Raw genomic sequence first — 16,296 nt, 5'->3', positions numbered from 1 at the left:
TCATCAGTGAGGTGTAAAAGACACAGCCTACAAATGGGTAAATGGACTGAGTTATGTAGCGCTTTATTCCAAAGTGCTTTACGACGGCCTCTCATTCAATCACCCAGTCACACACACATTCAAATCAAATCAAATCAAATGTTATTTGTACAGAGGCGCATTTCTCACAAAATGTGACCCGATGTGCTTCACAGAGAAGCAAAGAAGATAAAGCAACAACTGAGATGGACATTTAAAACCACATGATGACAGAAGCAAGCAAGCAAGGGCAAAAAAAACTTTACACTGTGTATCCAGGAAAACTCCCTTGCAGCCCTCTACTCATAGAGAGACTACCTCCAGTTTGCTTACCAGCGTATACACTGTCCCCAAGTCAATAAAGTCTTACCAGTGTATACACTGTCCCCAAGTCAATAAAGTCTTACCAGCGTATACACTGTCCCCAAGTCAATAAAGTCTTACCAGCGTATACACTGTCCCCAAGTCAATAAAATCTTACCAGCGTATACACTGTCCCCAAGTCAATAAAGTCTTATCTATGGACAGGTGGGCCTTGCTACCCCTCGATATAGGTAGTAGAGTAAGATCAATCAAGATGACTATTCTCCCAAAATGATTATATTTATTCACTGCCCTGCCAGTAGAGATCCCCCCTAAACAGTTTAGAGAATGGGACAAACACATTTCCAGGTTCATTTGGAACAAAAAGAGACCCAGAGTAAAATACTCAACCCTGCAGCTGCCGAGGGAGAGGGGAGGTTTGGCATTACCTTGCCTGAAGGACTATTATTTATCTGCCCAGTTAAGACCACTAGTACTTTGGTGTAACCCAACATACGAAGGTAAATGAAAAGACATAGAACTTTCCTTGATGGACACACCAATACAGTCGGTCCTAGGTTGTCTCGACAAGGTGAAGGAAATAGCTCAGTTAGAGAACCAATGTGTCAGTCTCGCTCTTCAGAAATGGCTAGAGGTGATTAGGCGATTTCAGCTTCATAGAGAAGTAAAAGTATTAAGTTGGCCAGCCTACAACCCTCACTTCACACCAGCACTGCAGGATCATAGATACAGACAATGGGCCCAACATGGCATTACTGCCCTTTGTAGAATCATGTCAAATGGGGAGCCTGATAGTTTTCAGAACATAAGCCAATTATTTGAACTCAATCAACATGATTTTTATAGATACTTACAGGTCCGCCACTATTTTTTGAAGGAGGTCAAAGGGCCCAAACCTGCAATCTTTTCAAAACTGATAAAAATGTTCATGAATGCTTATAAAGGTGAAGATGGTAAAAGGATTATAGGTAACATTTACAAAGCCATTACTTCAATGAACAGAAACTCAACTGACTATGTACGACAGCACTGGGAAAGGGATGTGGGGATGGTAATAACTGAGGAGGTGTGGATACAAGCTTGGGAAGCCCAATGCTCTACCACTAACTCACTAACTTGGAGGGATTTTAATTCCTAATTCCTGATTCGCTTCTTTATAACACCAAAGCTTAAGTCCAAATTCACTGGGTCCCAACATCCTTGTTGGAGGGAGTGTGGATCAATGCAAGTTGACCATGCACACATTTTCTGGTTATGTCCATGTATTCAATCTTTTTGGGAAGAAGTGAGTGATTTAATGTCTAAGATTCTGGCAGTCAACATTGATATGTCTTTTTCCTCTCTGTATCTGGGAATATTACCTGAACGTTTATATACAAGTGATGCATACCTCCTCAAAATTCTCTTGGTTGCATGCAAAAAAGCTATTACCAAATGCTGGCTTCAGAGAAATCCCCCTACCGTGGACCTTTTTACTAAAATTGTTAATAATGTACGCTCCATGGAAAAGATGACCCACACTCTGCATCTACAGAAAGAAAAAGGAGATTGGAAGAAATGGGATTGTTATTTTAAGAAAACGGACACTGATTAGGGTTTATATATATATATTGTAGGTATTCATTTTCTTTTTGTTTAAATACATTTTATTTCTCTCTCACTTAGGCAAACATGCCATAAATCTCATGTAGCAAACTGTACCTGTCTAACCATCATCAATGATCACGGTTCCTGAACATGACCTCATGATATCTGCCCCACAAGTTTGTGTTCTTTGATGTATGATGTTTTTCTGCCTGTGTGTTATGTTATGCCTGAAATGTTTCAGAAAAAGTATTTTTTAAAAAAAAGTCTTATCAGCGTATACACTGTCCCCAAGTCAATAAAGTCTTACCAGCGTATACACTGTCCCCAAGTCAATAAAGTCTTATCAGTGTATACACTGTCCCCAAGTCAATAAAGTCTTATCAGTGTATATGTTATGGTACATGTGGGAATACGGTACATGTGGGAAAACTAGGGTTAGGGTTTGGTGCTAGGGTTAGGGTTAGGGTTAGGGGTAGGGTTAGGGTTAGGATTAGGGTTAGGGTTAGACATGCCAGCATGTACCAAGTCGACGTAGCACCTAACCCTAACCCTAGTGTTCCCAAGTCAATAAAGTCTTACCAGCGTATACACTGTCCCCAAGTCAATAAAGTAATTTCCTCCTATCCACTGCATTTGTTAGACTGTGAGACCCAGCAGTGTCCCATCCAAGGATGGTTGGCCATGAATGCATTCATGGTGTCCTTCACACACCAATGGCAGCAAGCTACCACGCAAGGTGCCGGGCCGCTCATTGGGAGCAATTTGGGGGTCCAGTGTCTTGCCCAGGGACACTTTGACATGTGGCCAGCCGGGGGTTGGAACCACCGTTCTGCCGACCTTGTGATCATTAGACAGCGGTTCTACCCCCTGCACGACAGCCCCAACAACCATGAGGCTCCTCCATTCTAACCACAGGTAAGACACCCAGCTGCCCCTCTGTCCATCACCAGACTCTGCTGCCCCTCTGTCCATCACCAGACTCTGCTGCCCCTCTGTCCATCACCAGACTCTGCTGCCCCTCTGTCCATCACCAGACTCTGCTGCCCCTCTGTCCATCACCAGACTCACGCTCTTCTACCCAGCTGCCCCTCTGTCCATCACCAGACGCTCTTCTACCCAGCTGCCCCTCTGTCCATCACCAGACTCACGCTCTTCTACCCAGCTGCCCCTCTGTCCATCACCAGACTCACGCTCTTCTAACAACCAGATCAGAGCAACACAACCAACATGTCATGGCCGGTTAGTTGCGGAATGTTCCGGCAAGGCAGAGGTCATGTTCCGGCAAGGCAGAGGTCATGTCGGAACGAGGGATCGAAGTATTATCAACCTTCTTTGATCAAACTGTGTTCTTTTCTGACGTATAGCTTTATGTGAAGACTTATTACTTGCCAAAAAGACTATTACAACTGGACTACAATGAGATGAACACTTTGGATCCCTATTGCAATTTACCTCACATTTACATGTTTGGATTGAAGCAGATGCCTTTATCCAAAGCGCTATCCAAAGTAAGTCAATCATCTATCAGTCATTGTAAGAAAATGTCATCTATGCTTTTTTCTTACGATGACTGATGATAGATGATACAAACAAACAAATAAAAAAAATACCATTACAAAGGGACGACAATGAGGCAAAAAACACTTTGGATCCCGATTGCCACGCTTTGTACTATTGTATCATACGAACTAGCAGATAAACTACAGTGATGCAGTTCTGTTGTGGACAGTAAAGTCGTACAGCGTATTTGTGAAGTAGCTACAGGCACAGTCTATGTCTGACAGGACTACCAGTCAAACCACCACACACACCAACACTCTTACTGGGAGACAAAGGCCTACGGTAATCAGCCATTACTGAATCACTGTACACTCATGTCCAACATCAATACAGAGCAGGGATGATTGATCATATCATATTACCTTGATCCAGGGGTGGCTGAGAGCATCTTCAATAGTGAGCCTCTTCCTGGAGACAAACAATCCCATCAATAACTCCTTGATGGTGAGTGTGTGTGTGTGTGAGTGTGTGTGTGTGTGTGTGTGTGTGTGTGTGTGTGCGTGTGTGTGTGTGTGTGTGTGTGTGTGAGTGTGTATACATGAATGTGTGTGTGTTCTCCCTTCTTGTCCCTCTCCAGCCGCTGTCTGACGTGTGTGTGTGTGTGTGAGTGTGTGTGTGTGTGTGTGTGAGTGCGTGTGTGTGTGTGTGTGTTTGTGCGTGAGTGTGTGCGTGTCCTTACTTCTTACTGTGTGTTTGTGTGTGTGTGTGTGTGTGTGTGTGTGAGTGTGTATACATGAATGTGTGTGTTCTTACTTCTTGTCCCTCTCCAGCAGCTGTCTGACGTGTGTGTGTGTGTGTGTGTGTGTGTGTGTGTGTGTGAGTGTGTGTGTGTGTGTGAGTGAGTGTGGGTGTGAGTGTGTGTGTGTGTGTGTGTGTGTGTGTGTGTGTGACCTTACTTCGTGTCCCTCTCCAGCAGCTGTCTGATGAAGCTCTTAGCCAGCTCGCTGGTGCGGCAGAAGAGCTCCTGGTCAAAGTCGTAGTTCATGGCTGAGATGTTCCCCAGCGTGTCCTGCTTGGACTCCCCCAGGAACGGAGACGCCCCACTTAGCCTGGAACCCAACATCACTGTTCAATATCTGAGCAGTACGACAATGTTGCCTGTCTCTCTCTACCACGAGTGAATACAGTGTGCAAGTGCTAATTTGAATCATTCATCTTTCAACTTCGACATATTGTATGTATTTGACTGAGACCAGGGGGGTATTCCATCAACATCGCTAAAGGAAAAGCCAGGCTTATTTTGATAAGTCTTAAGCGAGACTTTTAAAGCGGGATTTTCTTTCATAAATCTTGCGGGATTGATCAAAATAAGCCTGGATTTTCCTTTACAGACGTTGATGGAATACCCCCCAGGGTTGGCTGTTATCGTAGCAGAATGAGACATTGGTGTTTTGTGTTCAGGTGCAGCTCACAGTATGTAGGTGATGACCCCGACGCTCCACATGTCTGCTTCCAGGCCCAGAGGCTCATAGTTCACTATCTCTGGAGCTGAACCAGTCAACACACACATTACACTGAACCAGTCAACACACACATTACACTGAACCAGTCAACACACACATTACACTGAACCAGTCAACACACACATTACACTGAACCAGTCAACACACGCATTACACTGAACCAGTCAACACACACATTACACTGAACCAGTCAACACACACATTACACTGAACCAGTCAACACACACATTACAGGACTATCTCTGGAGCTGAACCAGTCAACACATACATTACACTGAATCAACACACACATTACACTGAACCAGTCAACACACACATTACATGACTGAACCAGTCAACACACACATTACACTGAACCAGTCAACACACACATTACAGGACTGAACCAGTCAACACACACATTACACTGAACCAGTCAACACACGCATTACACTGAACCAGTCAACACACACATTACACTGAACCAGTCAACACACACACTACACTGAACCAGTCAACACACACATTAGAGGACTTCATCAGTGATAGTTTTAGTATCAAAAAAGCTCAATTCCAAATATCATCTGAGACCAGGGGAGGCTGGCAGAGGTAGAAATCGGAGGACAGGGCTCATTGTAATGCATGGAACAGAATGAAGATGGGTATGGTATACATGTGTTCCCATTCCTCATTCTGTGCGTTCCAATGAGCCCCCTGTCCTCCTATCTCTGCCTCCCCCAGCCTGCCCTGCTGAAGCCACCACATCTCAACTGAGCACAGTCCATTTCTCGAGTGTGAAATCTCACCCACAAACTCTGGAGTCCCGAAGATGTTTTTAAACTCGGCCCCAGCCTCGATTTTCTGAGCGAGGCCAAAGTCGATGAGTTTGATCCTCGGCAAGGGTACGTTCTTGTCCAGCAGCATGATGTTCTCCGGCTGGGAACCAGAGAGACAGAACCAACAGGTGAAAAGGGGCTGTATGTGACGGCAGCTGGTGAAACCCAGAACAAGTCGGCAACCGACGAAATGTTCAGACTTTTATTCCGAAAAATGTCAATAAAATGTCAACGTTGTTGAAAATCAATGACACACTCGCTAGTCAAGACGAAACACTGCAATTCCAATGGATTCGGTGAGTAATCCCCATTACTACTTCACCAGTGAACCCTCTCCCCCTCCCCTTCCCATGTGTCCCCAGCACTACCTTAATTTGGCCCCTATACTTACCTTTTGTTTCTTTTTATTATTACTACTCAATCTTTTCAGTTTGTAAAGCGTCTTTGAGTGTCTAGAAAAGCGCTATATAAGTCTAATGTATTATTATTATTATCATTATTATTATTACTACCTAGTTAGTGTTGAGTAGTGGGGGATTACTCACAGAATCCATTGCATTGTAATATTTTGGCTTAACTAGTGAGTGGGTCATTGATTTTCAACAACATTGATATTTAAGTTGATATATTTTTCCGAATAAAAGTCAGCACATTTTTTATTGGTTGCCGACATGTTCCCGCTTTCACCAGCTGCTGTCACCAGGGCTGGACTTAGGGGGGTGGGGGCCCCTGGGCTTGAGTCATTGTTCGGGCCCCTACCTACACTAAAAATGATAAGCTACAACTACACCAACCAGAACCTATGACCAGAAACACACATATCCCAATGGAGTATGTTATTGGTATAAAGCACATGAAGAAAAAGCAAGGCCGTTCTGTGAGGACAACAGAAAAACTTAGGAGTAGGCTATACTTGAATAGCCACCAGTGTTTCCCCTAGGTTTGCTGCCTTGGGGGGGTGGCATGGACCAGCGTCATGTCCAGGGGGTGTACTAACTTGTACATTAAGCCGCCTCACGCTACGGAAACAGGAGATAGGCTCCTGCCCTATGGGCCATTAGGCTCGAGAACCATCGGTTCTCAAGGCTACTTACTTATGTGGTCTTGACTACCTGTCCACTTTCTCACCTAGTTCTTGCGCTCTCTCTCTCTGGTGCACCATCCTGCTCTCTATCCTCCTCTCTCCCTCTTTTGCTGTCAACCAAAAGGCAAACATAACAACCAGAGTATTTATAATCTAATAAGAGGTATAAATTGATCCATATCAATTTATAACATAATTATAATCGGTGTGCGGGGGATATCCCTTATTTTTCCTTATTTTGGGGAAAATATCCCTTATTTTCAAATCCCAATGTTGACAGGTGAAGTAACTGTGATTGGCTCCCATCCTCACACCAATTTAAAAGTCCCTTGCCTTCAAATATTTAAGACGTGACTTTATGGAGCTATATGTGTGGCGGCCTGGGAAAACCCGTCGGATGTCGCTGGCGTTCGTTTGTGGCAAAGAGCAAAAATAGATAGAAATTTACTATTTCGGCGATTTTGATATTATGTGGTATTTTAGTACTTTGAACTCCGTACTACATTATGGTGAATAAACATTTTAAGAAAGCAAAAGGAAAAGTACTTATTTTCAGGGCTGCCAAGTTTCACCAAAAGTTTGGAGTGAGATTTTTTGGCGGTGGAGCGACCCAAAACTGTGCACGTTTTGGCGGCAGCGGCCCCCCTCTCCAACCCAATTATTTGTGCTAGTTTCCTGCAAGTTTACATGTTGTTCATAATAAACCAGCACAAGAAATGAAAATAATTAACATTTTATAAAACAAGACAAAAATTCAGACAATATATCATATTATGAAATCTTAATGAACAAATACAGTAGCCTACAGACTCTAAAAGAAAATTGGGCCCCATCAACAGGACTCAGCCCCTTGGTCAGCAGCAGAAAGACCCTTGGTCATCATCTTATATACAGTGCATTGCTCATAGATGGCTATCATGTTATACAGTAGGCTACATACCAGGGTTTTTCCTGGGTCAGAATGAGGGCTTGGTGGTTGATCTTGTGCGCGCGTAGCGCGGTCACATTTTTTTTGAGGGACCCCCAATTGTTGTATTGTAAATTGCAATTACTATTTATTATTACTATTGTAGGAGCCAGATCCTGTGGTCCTGTGATACGTGTTGTAATTCCCCGTGTGGGCATGGGGTGGCGCTGTCACAATACCTGAGGCAGGTATATCAGGTAGCACATTTGTTGTTGTTGTCGTCAGGTGTTGACCCCGGAAGGGCAAATAGGTTTGACCGCAAGGGCGCTAAGTTTGTTATTGTTATTGTTTGTACCAGTGATTAAGCCATTGATGGCACATAGTAACACAATAAATGTTTATTATGCAGCAAACCAACGACTACGGATCTTATATAACCAACAGCAACACATCAAACTAGGACGCACGGCGCGTCAACCGCACAATCCGTCGGGTTAGCATGATAGCATCTCAGTAGCAAGTAGTAGACTATGCTCCTTTAACAATTATTATTAATGTACCTGGTTATGTTACAGTAGAAATAGAGATGCGGCGTGAGAGCGTGAGAACTGGTTGAAATGCGTGTGTCTCACGGTGATTGCGTGAGACTTGGCAGCCCTGCTTATTTTCTCGTTGTTGGAAAACTACGATCGTCTGGCAATCAGCAATTGATTCCAAAACCGCAAAAGCCATCACATGCATAATAGAACAGTAAAAGGAAATCAATGTTTCATCCTAATTTCACATCTGAGAGACAATCTGGGAGCATGCCTATGTTCCCCGGGTCCTATGTTCCCCGGGTCCTATGTTCCCCGGGTTCTATGTTCCCCGCTTCCCCGCTTCCGAAAAAATTATTTAAAAAACAACATACACAAATACATAATCATATTTTTTTTTTTTTTTTTTTTTTAAACAACATACACAAATACATACACAAATACATAATCATATGTATCAATGTCAATCATATGTATCAATGTCAATATCAATATCAATGTCCTGAGGTTGATACACTAATGTATGCTGACGACACTGTACTATTTTGTACATGGTCAGACCAAGACGGAGGTAGCTGCTGTACTTACCAAATCTATGACTCAGGTGACTACATGGTTGAACCACTGTCGTCTCCAACTTAATGTTTCCAAGACGGTCAGCATGTTTTTTACCAAAACAAACCGTTCTGCTGAAGAAGCATATGTCATTATCTCAGGGGAACAACTACAAGTTGTGAACGAGTTCAAATATCTTGGGGTGCTGTTAGATTCCAACCTCACTTTTAAGGCACATATCAAAAAGGTCTGTAAAATTGTCAAGTTCAATCTGTCCAACTTCCGCTTTTTAAGGGACTACATGTCAACAGAGGCAGCTACCATGTATGTCCACGCCATGATCTTCACACACATCAACTACTGCATAACAAGCTGGTCACAAGCAAATCCCACAACCTGCCTGGTCAGTTAGAGGGGCACGTGAATGGAACCTGATTCCAGGGCACCTTAAAGAATTAGGCACCTTTAAATCATTTAGAAAGCACCTAAAACAGTGGATGATCAACACACACACCTGCCAACATTGAAATGTCCTGTCCTATACCTGTATGTCATGTGTACCGCCTGTCTGTGTACTGCCTAACATGTCTTACCTGTACAGTCTGTGTGCTTGTTTTTAGTCTGCTTACCGTGCGTATATCTTGCTTGCTTTTAGTCTGCTTACCGAATATGTACCCTCCCTTTAACCGCCTATGATTAATGTATGCTCTTTTAACCCTCTGCTTATATGTACCCTCCTTTTAACCGCCTATGATTAATGTATGCTCTTTTAACCCCCTATGTTATGCCCTTAAGCTAAATGCTTGTCCTGTCTACTTTTTTGTGCCTAGGACTACCTATATTTTATCTTTTAAATGTATTTTTTTCCTCCAGGGAGCCGTATACAACATCATGGCATAGGGACTGCGGATGAAAACTAGCTTTCGGGCTAACTCTGGCGTATTTACAATTTATTTTTGTTTTATTAATATGCACTGTCCCTTGAATAAATAAATGAATCTGAATCTGAAATCTGACATTTAAAAAACAACATACACAAATACATAATCATATGTATCAATATACATAATATATATTATGTAATAATCAATGTCATGGTATTGTCTCAGCATTTTATATAACTCCCTAGATAGATCATTTTCGAGATGGAATTGAAAATCTTATATTCCTAAAAGAACACCAGCGCAGGAGTGCACCTGTTATGTGCGCCTGTCGGGGCTTCTCTCAGGATTATTCCAATTTGAATTGCACTTGCATTAATTAGTTAGGCCACATTTAGGGTTAGGGTTAGGGTTAAGGTTAGGGTTAGGGTTAAGGTTAGGGTTAGGGTTAGGGTTAAGGTTAAGGTTAGGGTTAGGGTAACCATAGGGTTTCCAATTCAAAATGGAATAATCCCGAGAGAAGCCCCGACAGGCGCACATAACAGGCGCACCCCTGCGCTATCAGAACGAGCTACCCCAATGTCACGTCGGAATTCGACGTTTGGATGCAAATGTCACATCGGAATTCGACGTTTGGATGCAAATGTCACATCGGAATTCGACGTTTGGATGCAATCTCAAGTCAGAATTCGACGTTTGTCCATAAACGTCGAATTCTGCCGTCTGCCGTGTGAGACCAGGCTGATTAGAGTTAGTAGATTTGTGACAGCCCCCCAGTGTGTCTGAATTGGAGTCCTAGTATACTGTACTTCCAAATGGTTTAGCATGGGGGGTCAGCTTCAGTACTAGATTTGGGCCGAGGTCCAATAGTGTCCTACCTACAAAAGGTTTTGTACATATAATCATTTTGTTCCTATGTATAATAGTTCCTGCAATTTCCTGTAAATGTCTATCAATTAGTAATCCACAGTATGATTATGTATTTGCGTATGTTGTTTTCAAAAAAAAAAAAAAAAAAAGTATGATTATGTATTTGTGTATGTTGTTTTTTAAATAATTAAAAAAAAAAAAAAAAAAAAAAAAAATCACGGAAGCGGGGAACATAGAACCATTTTTCGGAAGCGGGGAACATAGAACCCTTTTTTTTTTTTTTTCTAAGAAATCGGGGAACATAGGACCCGGGGAACATAGGACCCGGGGAACATAGGGATGACCCCGACAATCTGATAGCGATAGTGATTGTGATTGCTATCAGTGATTGCTATTAGATAGAAGCCCAGGGGATTTAACATGTAATAAATAAATTAGCAACATCATGACAGCTCTCTTTCAATGGTCTAAAACCAGTGTTACTGATGTTACTGGTTTCACAGAATATGGGCTTTGTTGTGTATGAGCTTTGTTACAGCTTCATCTATGAATAAATTATTCCTGTAGACTCATTGAGTCACAACCTGGCTCTGCTAAAAGGCTTGTTGGAGAGTATTTGTCACCATAGAAACCAGGTATCATCTGACCCTATTTCACAGTAGAATGGCTTCCTTTCTTTAAGTGGTAGCTGCTTCAGGAGGACATAAAGGAGAGGTTTGTCACTGATTAATAGATGAGTCATCCCATTAGGTGCTGATGGTTGGTCAGGCGGCCATCTTGAATGAACCATCCACATTGCAACGGTCTAAATGGATCAATCCATTCTATGAATTTGAATGATATGGCCAATGGCCATACACTGCCACATTAATATTGATGTATAGAGAAACCATGTGTACTGTAGACCAAAGAATACAAAGTAGACCAGGGGAGGCTGAGGGAGGACCCTGTCGGAGGATGGGTTCATTGTAATGCAGGGAAAGGAATGAGTGTTTGAAACCATTCTTCTTTCCATTCCAATGCATTCCAATGAGCCCGTCCTCCCATGTGGACCTCCACCAGCCTCTGATACCGTAGCTTCACAACAAGGGATGGACCTTGAGGTCGAAGTGGGCGATCTTCCTGGAGTGGAGATAGTGGACACCTTCTAGAATCTGTTTGATGAACTGGGTCGCCTTCTCTTCACTCAGAGACTCCTTCTGGGCCAGGAAATCGAAGAGCTCTCCACCTGATACCCTGTAACACACACACACACACACACACACGGATCATCTCCAGACCTCTTAAAGCTTTAATCAATGTGTTGTCTGGTCCAGATCCACACAGCAGCTACGGTGGGAGCAGCACTTCAGTGTGGCTCTAGCCAGTTTCCCAAAAGCTCCATTGCTCCATTGTTGTAGTTCTGATCTGGTCTGGTCTGGTCTGGTCTAGTCTGGTCTAGTCTGGTCTGGTCTGGTCTGGTCTGGTCTGGTCTGGTCTGGTCTAGTCTGTCTGGTCTGGTCTGGCCTAGTCTGGTCTGGTCTGGTCTGGTCTGGCCTAGTCTGGTCTGGTCTGGTCTGGTCTGGTCTAGTCTGTCTGGTCTAGTCTGTCTGGTCTGGTCTGGTCTAGTCTAGTCTAGTCTGGTCCAGTCTGTCTGGTCTGATCTGGTCTGGTCTGTTCTAGTCTAGTCTAGTCTAGTCGGTCTGGTCTGGTCTGGTCTGGTCTGTTCTAGTCTGTCTAGTCTGGTCTGGTCTAGTCTGTCTGGTCTGGTCTGGTGTGGTCTGGTCTGGTCTAGTCTGGTCTGGTCTGGTCTGGTCTGGTCTAGTCTGGTCTGGTCTGGTCTAGTCTGGTGTAGTCTGGTCTGGTCTGGTCTAGTCTGGTCTGGTCTAGTCTGGTGTAGTCTGGTGTAATCTGGTCTGGTCTAGTCTGGTGTAGTCTAGTCTGGTGTAGTCTGGTCTGGTGTAGTCTAGTCTGGTCTGGTGTAGTCTAGTCTGGTGTAGTCTAGTCTGGTCTGGTCTAGTCTAGTCTGGTGTAGTCTAGTCTGGTCTGGTGTAGTCTGGTCTGGTGTAATCTGGTCTGGTCTAGTCTGGTGTAGTCTGGTCTGGTGTAGTCTAGTCTGGTCTAGTCTGGTCTGGTCTAGTCTGGTCTGGTGTAGTCTGGTGTAGTCTGGTCTGGTGTAGTCTAGTCTGGTCTGGTCTAGTCTAGTCTGGTCTAGTCTGGTCTGGTCTAATCTGGTCTGGTGTAGTCTGGTGTAGTCTAGTCTGGTCTGGTCTGGTGTAGTCTAGTCTGGTGTAGTCTAGTCTGGTCTGGTCTGGTCTGGTCTAGTCTGGTCTGGTCTTGTCTAGTCTGGTCTGGTCTAGTCTGGTCTAGTCTGGTCTAGTCTAGTCTAGTCTGGTGTAGTCTGGTCTAGTCTGGTCTGGTCTAGTCTGGTCTAGTCTGGTCTAGTCTAGTCTGGTGTAGTCTGATCTGGTCTGGTCTGGTCTAGTCTGGTCTAGTCTGGTGTAGTCTAGTCTGGTCTGGTCTGGTCTAGTCTGGTCTGGTCTAGTCTGGTCTAGTCTAGTCTAGTCTGGTGTAGTCTAGTCTGGTCTAGTCTGGTCTGGTCTAGTCTGGTCTAGTCTAGTCTAGTCTGGTGTAGTCTAGTCTGGTCTGGTCTGGTCTAGTCTGGTCTGGTCTAGTCTGGTCTAGTCTAGTCTAGTCTGGTGTAGTCTAGTCTGGTCTAGTCTGGTCTGGTCTAGTCTGGTCTAGTCTGGTGTAGTCTAGTCTGGTGTAGTCTAGTCTAGTCTAGTCTGGTCTAGTCTGGTCTAGTCTGGTCTAGTCTGGTCTAGTCTGGTCTAGTCTGATGTAGTCTGGTCTAGTCTGGTGTAGTCTAGTCTAGTCTGGTCTAGTCTGGTCTGGTCTGGTCTAGTCTGGTCTGGTGTAGTCTGGTGTAGTCTGGTGTAGTCTGGTCTGGTCTGGTGTAGTCTGGTGTAGTCTGGTCTGGTCTGGTCTGGTGTAGTCTGGTGTAGTCTGGTGTAGTCTGGTCTGGTTTAGTCTGGTCTGGTCTGGTGTAGTCTGGTGTAGTCTGGTGTAGTCTGGTGTAGTCTGGTCTGGTCTGGTGTAGTCTGGTGTAGTCTGGTCTGGTCTGGTGTAGTCTGGTGTAGTCTGGTCTGGTCTAGTCTAGTGTAGTCTGGTCTAGTCTAGTGTAGTCTGGTCTAGTCTGGTGTAGTCTGGTCTGGTCTGGTCTAGTCTGGTGTAGTCTGGTCTAGTCTGGTGTAGTCTGGTCTAGTCTGGTGTAGTCTGGTGTAGTCTAGTCTGGTCTGGTCTGGTCTAGTCTGGTCTGGTCTAGTCTGGTGTAGTCTAGTCTGGTCTAGTCTGGACTAGTCTGGTGTAGGCTGGTCTGGTGTAGTCTAGTCTGGTGTAGTCTAGTCTGGTCTGGTCTAGTCTGGTGTAGTCTAGTCTAGTCTGGTCTGGTCTGGTCTAGTCTAGTCTAGTCTGCCTGGGCGTGACTCACAGCTCCAGAATGAGCACCACGTCAGTCTAGTCTGGTCTAGTCTGGTGTAGTCTAGTCTAGTCTGGTCTGGTCTGGTCTAGTCTAGTCTAGTCTGCCTGGGCGTGACTCACAGCTCCAGAATGAGCACCACGTCAGTGCGGTTCTCGTAGACATCGTGGAGCGTGACGATGTTGGGGTGTCGGATCTGCTGCAGGATGTTCACCTCCCTCTCGATCTCCTCCCGGCGCACGCCCCGGCGGCTGGCCACGCTCTGCCGCTTCTTGATGAACTTGGCGGCAAACTCCAGGCCCGTGCTCTTCTCCCTGCACTGCTTCACTATGGCAAACTGCCCACTGCAGCCACGGAGGGACAAACAGAACGGCGGAGAGAGAAAGAGATTCAGCGAAACTCATTTAGTAAAGTTGTTGGGGAGAATATATATACAGTATATACAGTGGGGAAAATAAGTATTTCACCCCCTGCTGATTTTGCGAGTTGACCCCCTTACAAAGAAATTAACAGTCTATAATTTTAGCGGTATGCTCTTTTTAACAGCGAGAGACAGAATATCAAAAATATATTTGTGTTTTATTGAGTAAAATAAGTATTTCACCCCCTAGCAAAACATGACTCAGTACTTGGTGGAGAAACCCTTGTTGGCAAACACAGCGGTCAGACGTTTCTTGTAGTTGGTCACCAAGTTTGCGCAGATCCCCGGAGGGATTTTTGCCCACTCCTCTTTGCAGATCCTCAGATTTCTACCTCCACCAGCCTCACCCCCGCTACAGTACACAAGCACGGTGAAGCTTAGGTGCTATTGTAAAAAGATCAACTCAATGGTCCTGTAGAACGCGGGGGGGACAGATTTACAAGAGCCGACTAGTCTATTCATAGAGAGGTGACAATTCAGCTGTCCATACCAGAGTGACCTCAGTAGCTTAGCCTGATGATTCTGGGGTTTACATAATCCACCACAGCCACAGTACGATGAGACACGGGGTTCAGAAGTGTTATGAAGTAAACGTGTGTCATCATTCCCAGCGCGTACAGTTGTCTAGATAAAGCTTGTATAGACTATACAACATACTGTAGATCAGGGGAGGCATATGCATTACGATGAGCCCGTCCTCCGATTTCTCACTCCACCAGTCTCCACTGATGTACAGTAGAGAGAGGGATGGGGGGAATAAAGTCAGAAACTCAGATCACTCTTTTCTGTTTTCACTGTGTTGTCCAGTGGAGCGGTGAGTAAGCTAACCCCTCACTTCCTTATTCCTGCTGCTCTGTAATTGGATATAGACCTTCCCTAAAGATAGAAGGCATCTTTAAAAACACAACGTGAGGTGGAGATCGTAAAAAAGTGTCGTAAAAAAGTGACATGGAGTCACACAGATGACCACCAATGGCAGAGCAGCGTGTTAGGGTGTGTTGTTTTCCTTGCGTTCTAAAGAGAGAGAGAGAGTGTGTGCGTGTGTGTGTGTATATGTGAGAGATTCAGTGTGTGTACTGTATGTGTGTGTCGGTGTCTGTGTCTGTGTGAATGAGATTTTTTTTTTTTTACCACAAAACAAATAGCTTCATCTTTTGCCTATCAATGACTTTTACCTCCATATAATCAGAGGTAAGAAACAGGTTGTTATTCTTATCGTACTGTAAGCCTACCTTCCCAATTCTTCACCGATTTCGTAGTCATCTTCCACCTTCTGTTGCTTGAACAGAGCCATGTCTGCTGCTGTCCGTCTGCTGCCAAACCCAGAGCTGCTTCACCCCCGCTTCAGACAACAAGCACACTCTGTGACGACGGACACAACACATCCAAGTGGTGTCTATGAAGCTTTGACACTACTGGTTTGATAGAAGAAAAATGGGATCATCGATCATATCGACCACCCAGAATTACAAAATTTAGTTTGGACACACTCAAAGCTGTCTCTAAACAGTTCTGGGCCTATTTTGTAATAGGGCGTGATAGCACACAGCAGACACAATTGGCCTAGGCTTTTCCATGGTAAGGTTTAAAAATGTTTATAGGCCGAGCAAAAGGTTGGGATTATAAACAGTAGACTATGTCATGTACATACATTATAAACATTAGGCTATGTCATGTACATACATTATAAACATTAGGCTATGCCATGTACATACATTATAAACATTAGGCTATGCCATGTACATACATTATAAACAGTAGACTATGTCATGTACATACATTCTAAACAGTAGCCTATGTCATGTACATACATTCTAA

General features: G+C 44.2%; 1 protein-coding gene across 1 annotated transcript in view; it reads right to left on the bottom strand.

Moving 5' to 3' along the window:
• The window catches only part of dapk2a (death-associated protein kinase 2a), a gene marked incomplete at both ends in the record, with an annotated part of 17,205 nt that extends 1,433 nt beyond the window's left edge, over positions 1–15,772 (bottom strand). The window contains 7 exons of the mRNA XM_080532755.1: positions 3,852–3,897; positions 4,386–4,538; positions 4,902–4,977; positions 5,738–5,867; positions 11,698–11,836; positions 14,180–14,401; positions 15,711–15,772. Coding sequence (XP_080388881.1) covers positions 3,852–3,897; positions 4,386–4,538; positions 4,902–4,977; positions 5,738–5,867; positions 11,698–11,836; positions 14,180–14,401; positions 15,711–15,772 — 828 coding nt within the window. The remainder of the gene's footprint in view (positions 1–3,851; positions 3,898–4,385; positions 4,539–4,901; positions 4,978–5,737; positions 5,868–11,697; positions 11,837–14,179; positions 14,402–15,710) is intronic.
• Between the last annotated feature and the right edge of the window lie 524 nt (positions 15,773–16,296).

The sequence above is a fragment of the Nansenia antarctica genome, assembly GCF_963989245.1.
Source record: "Nansenia antarctica genome assembly, chromosome: 5".
Taxonomy (NCBI): Eukaryota; Metazoa; Chordata; class Actinopteri; order Argentiniformes; family Microstomatidae; genus Nansenia; species Nansenia antarctica.
The sequence above is the reverse complement of the archived record's forward strand: the minus strand, read 5'-3'. Positions and strand labels throughout refer to the sequence as shown.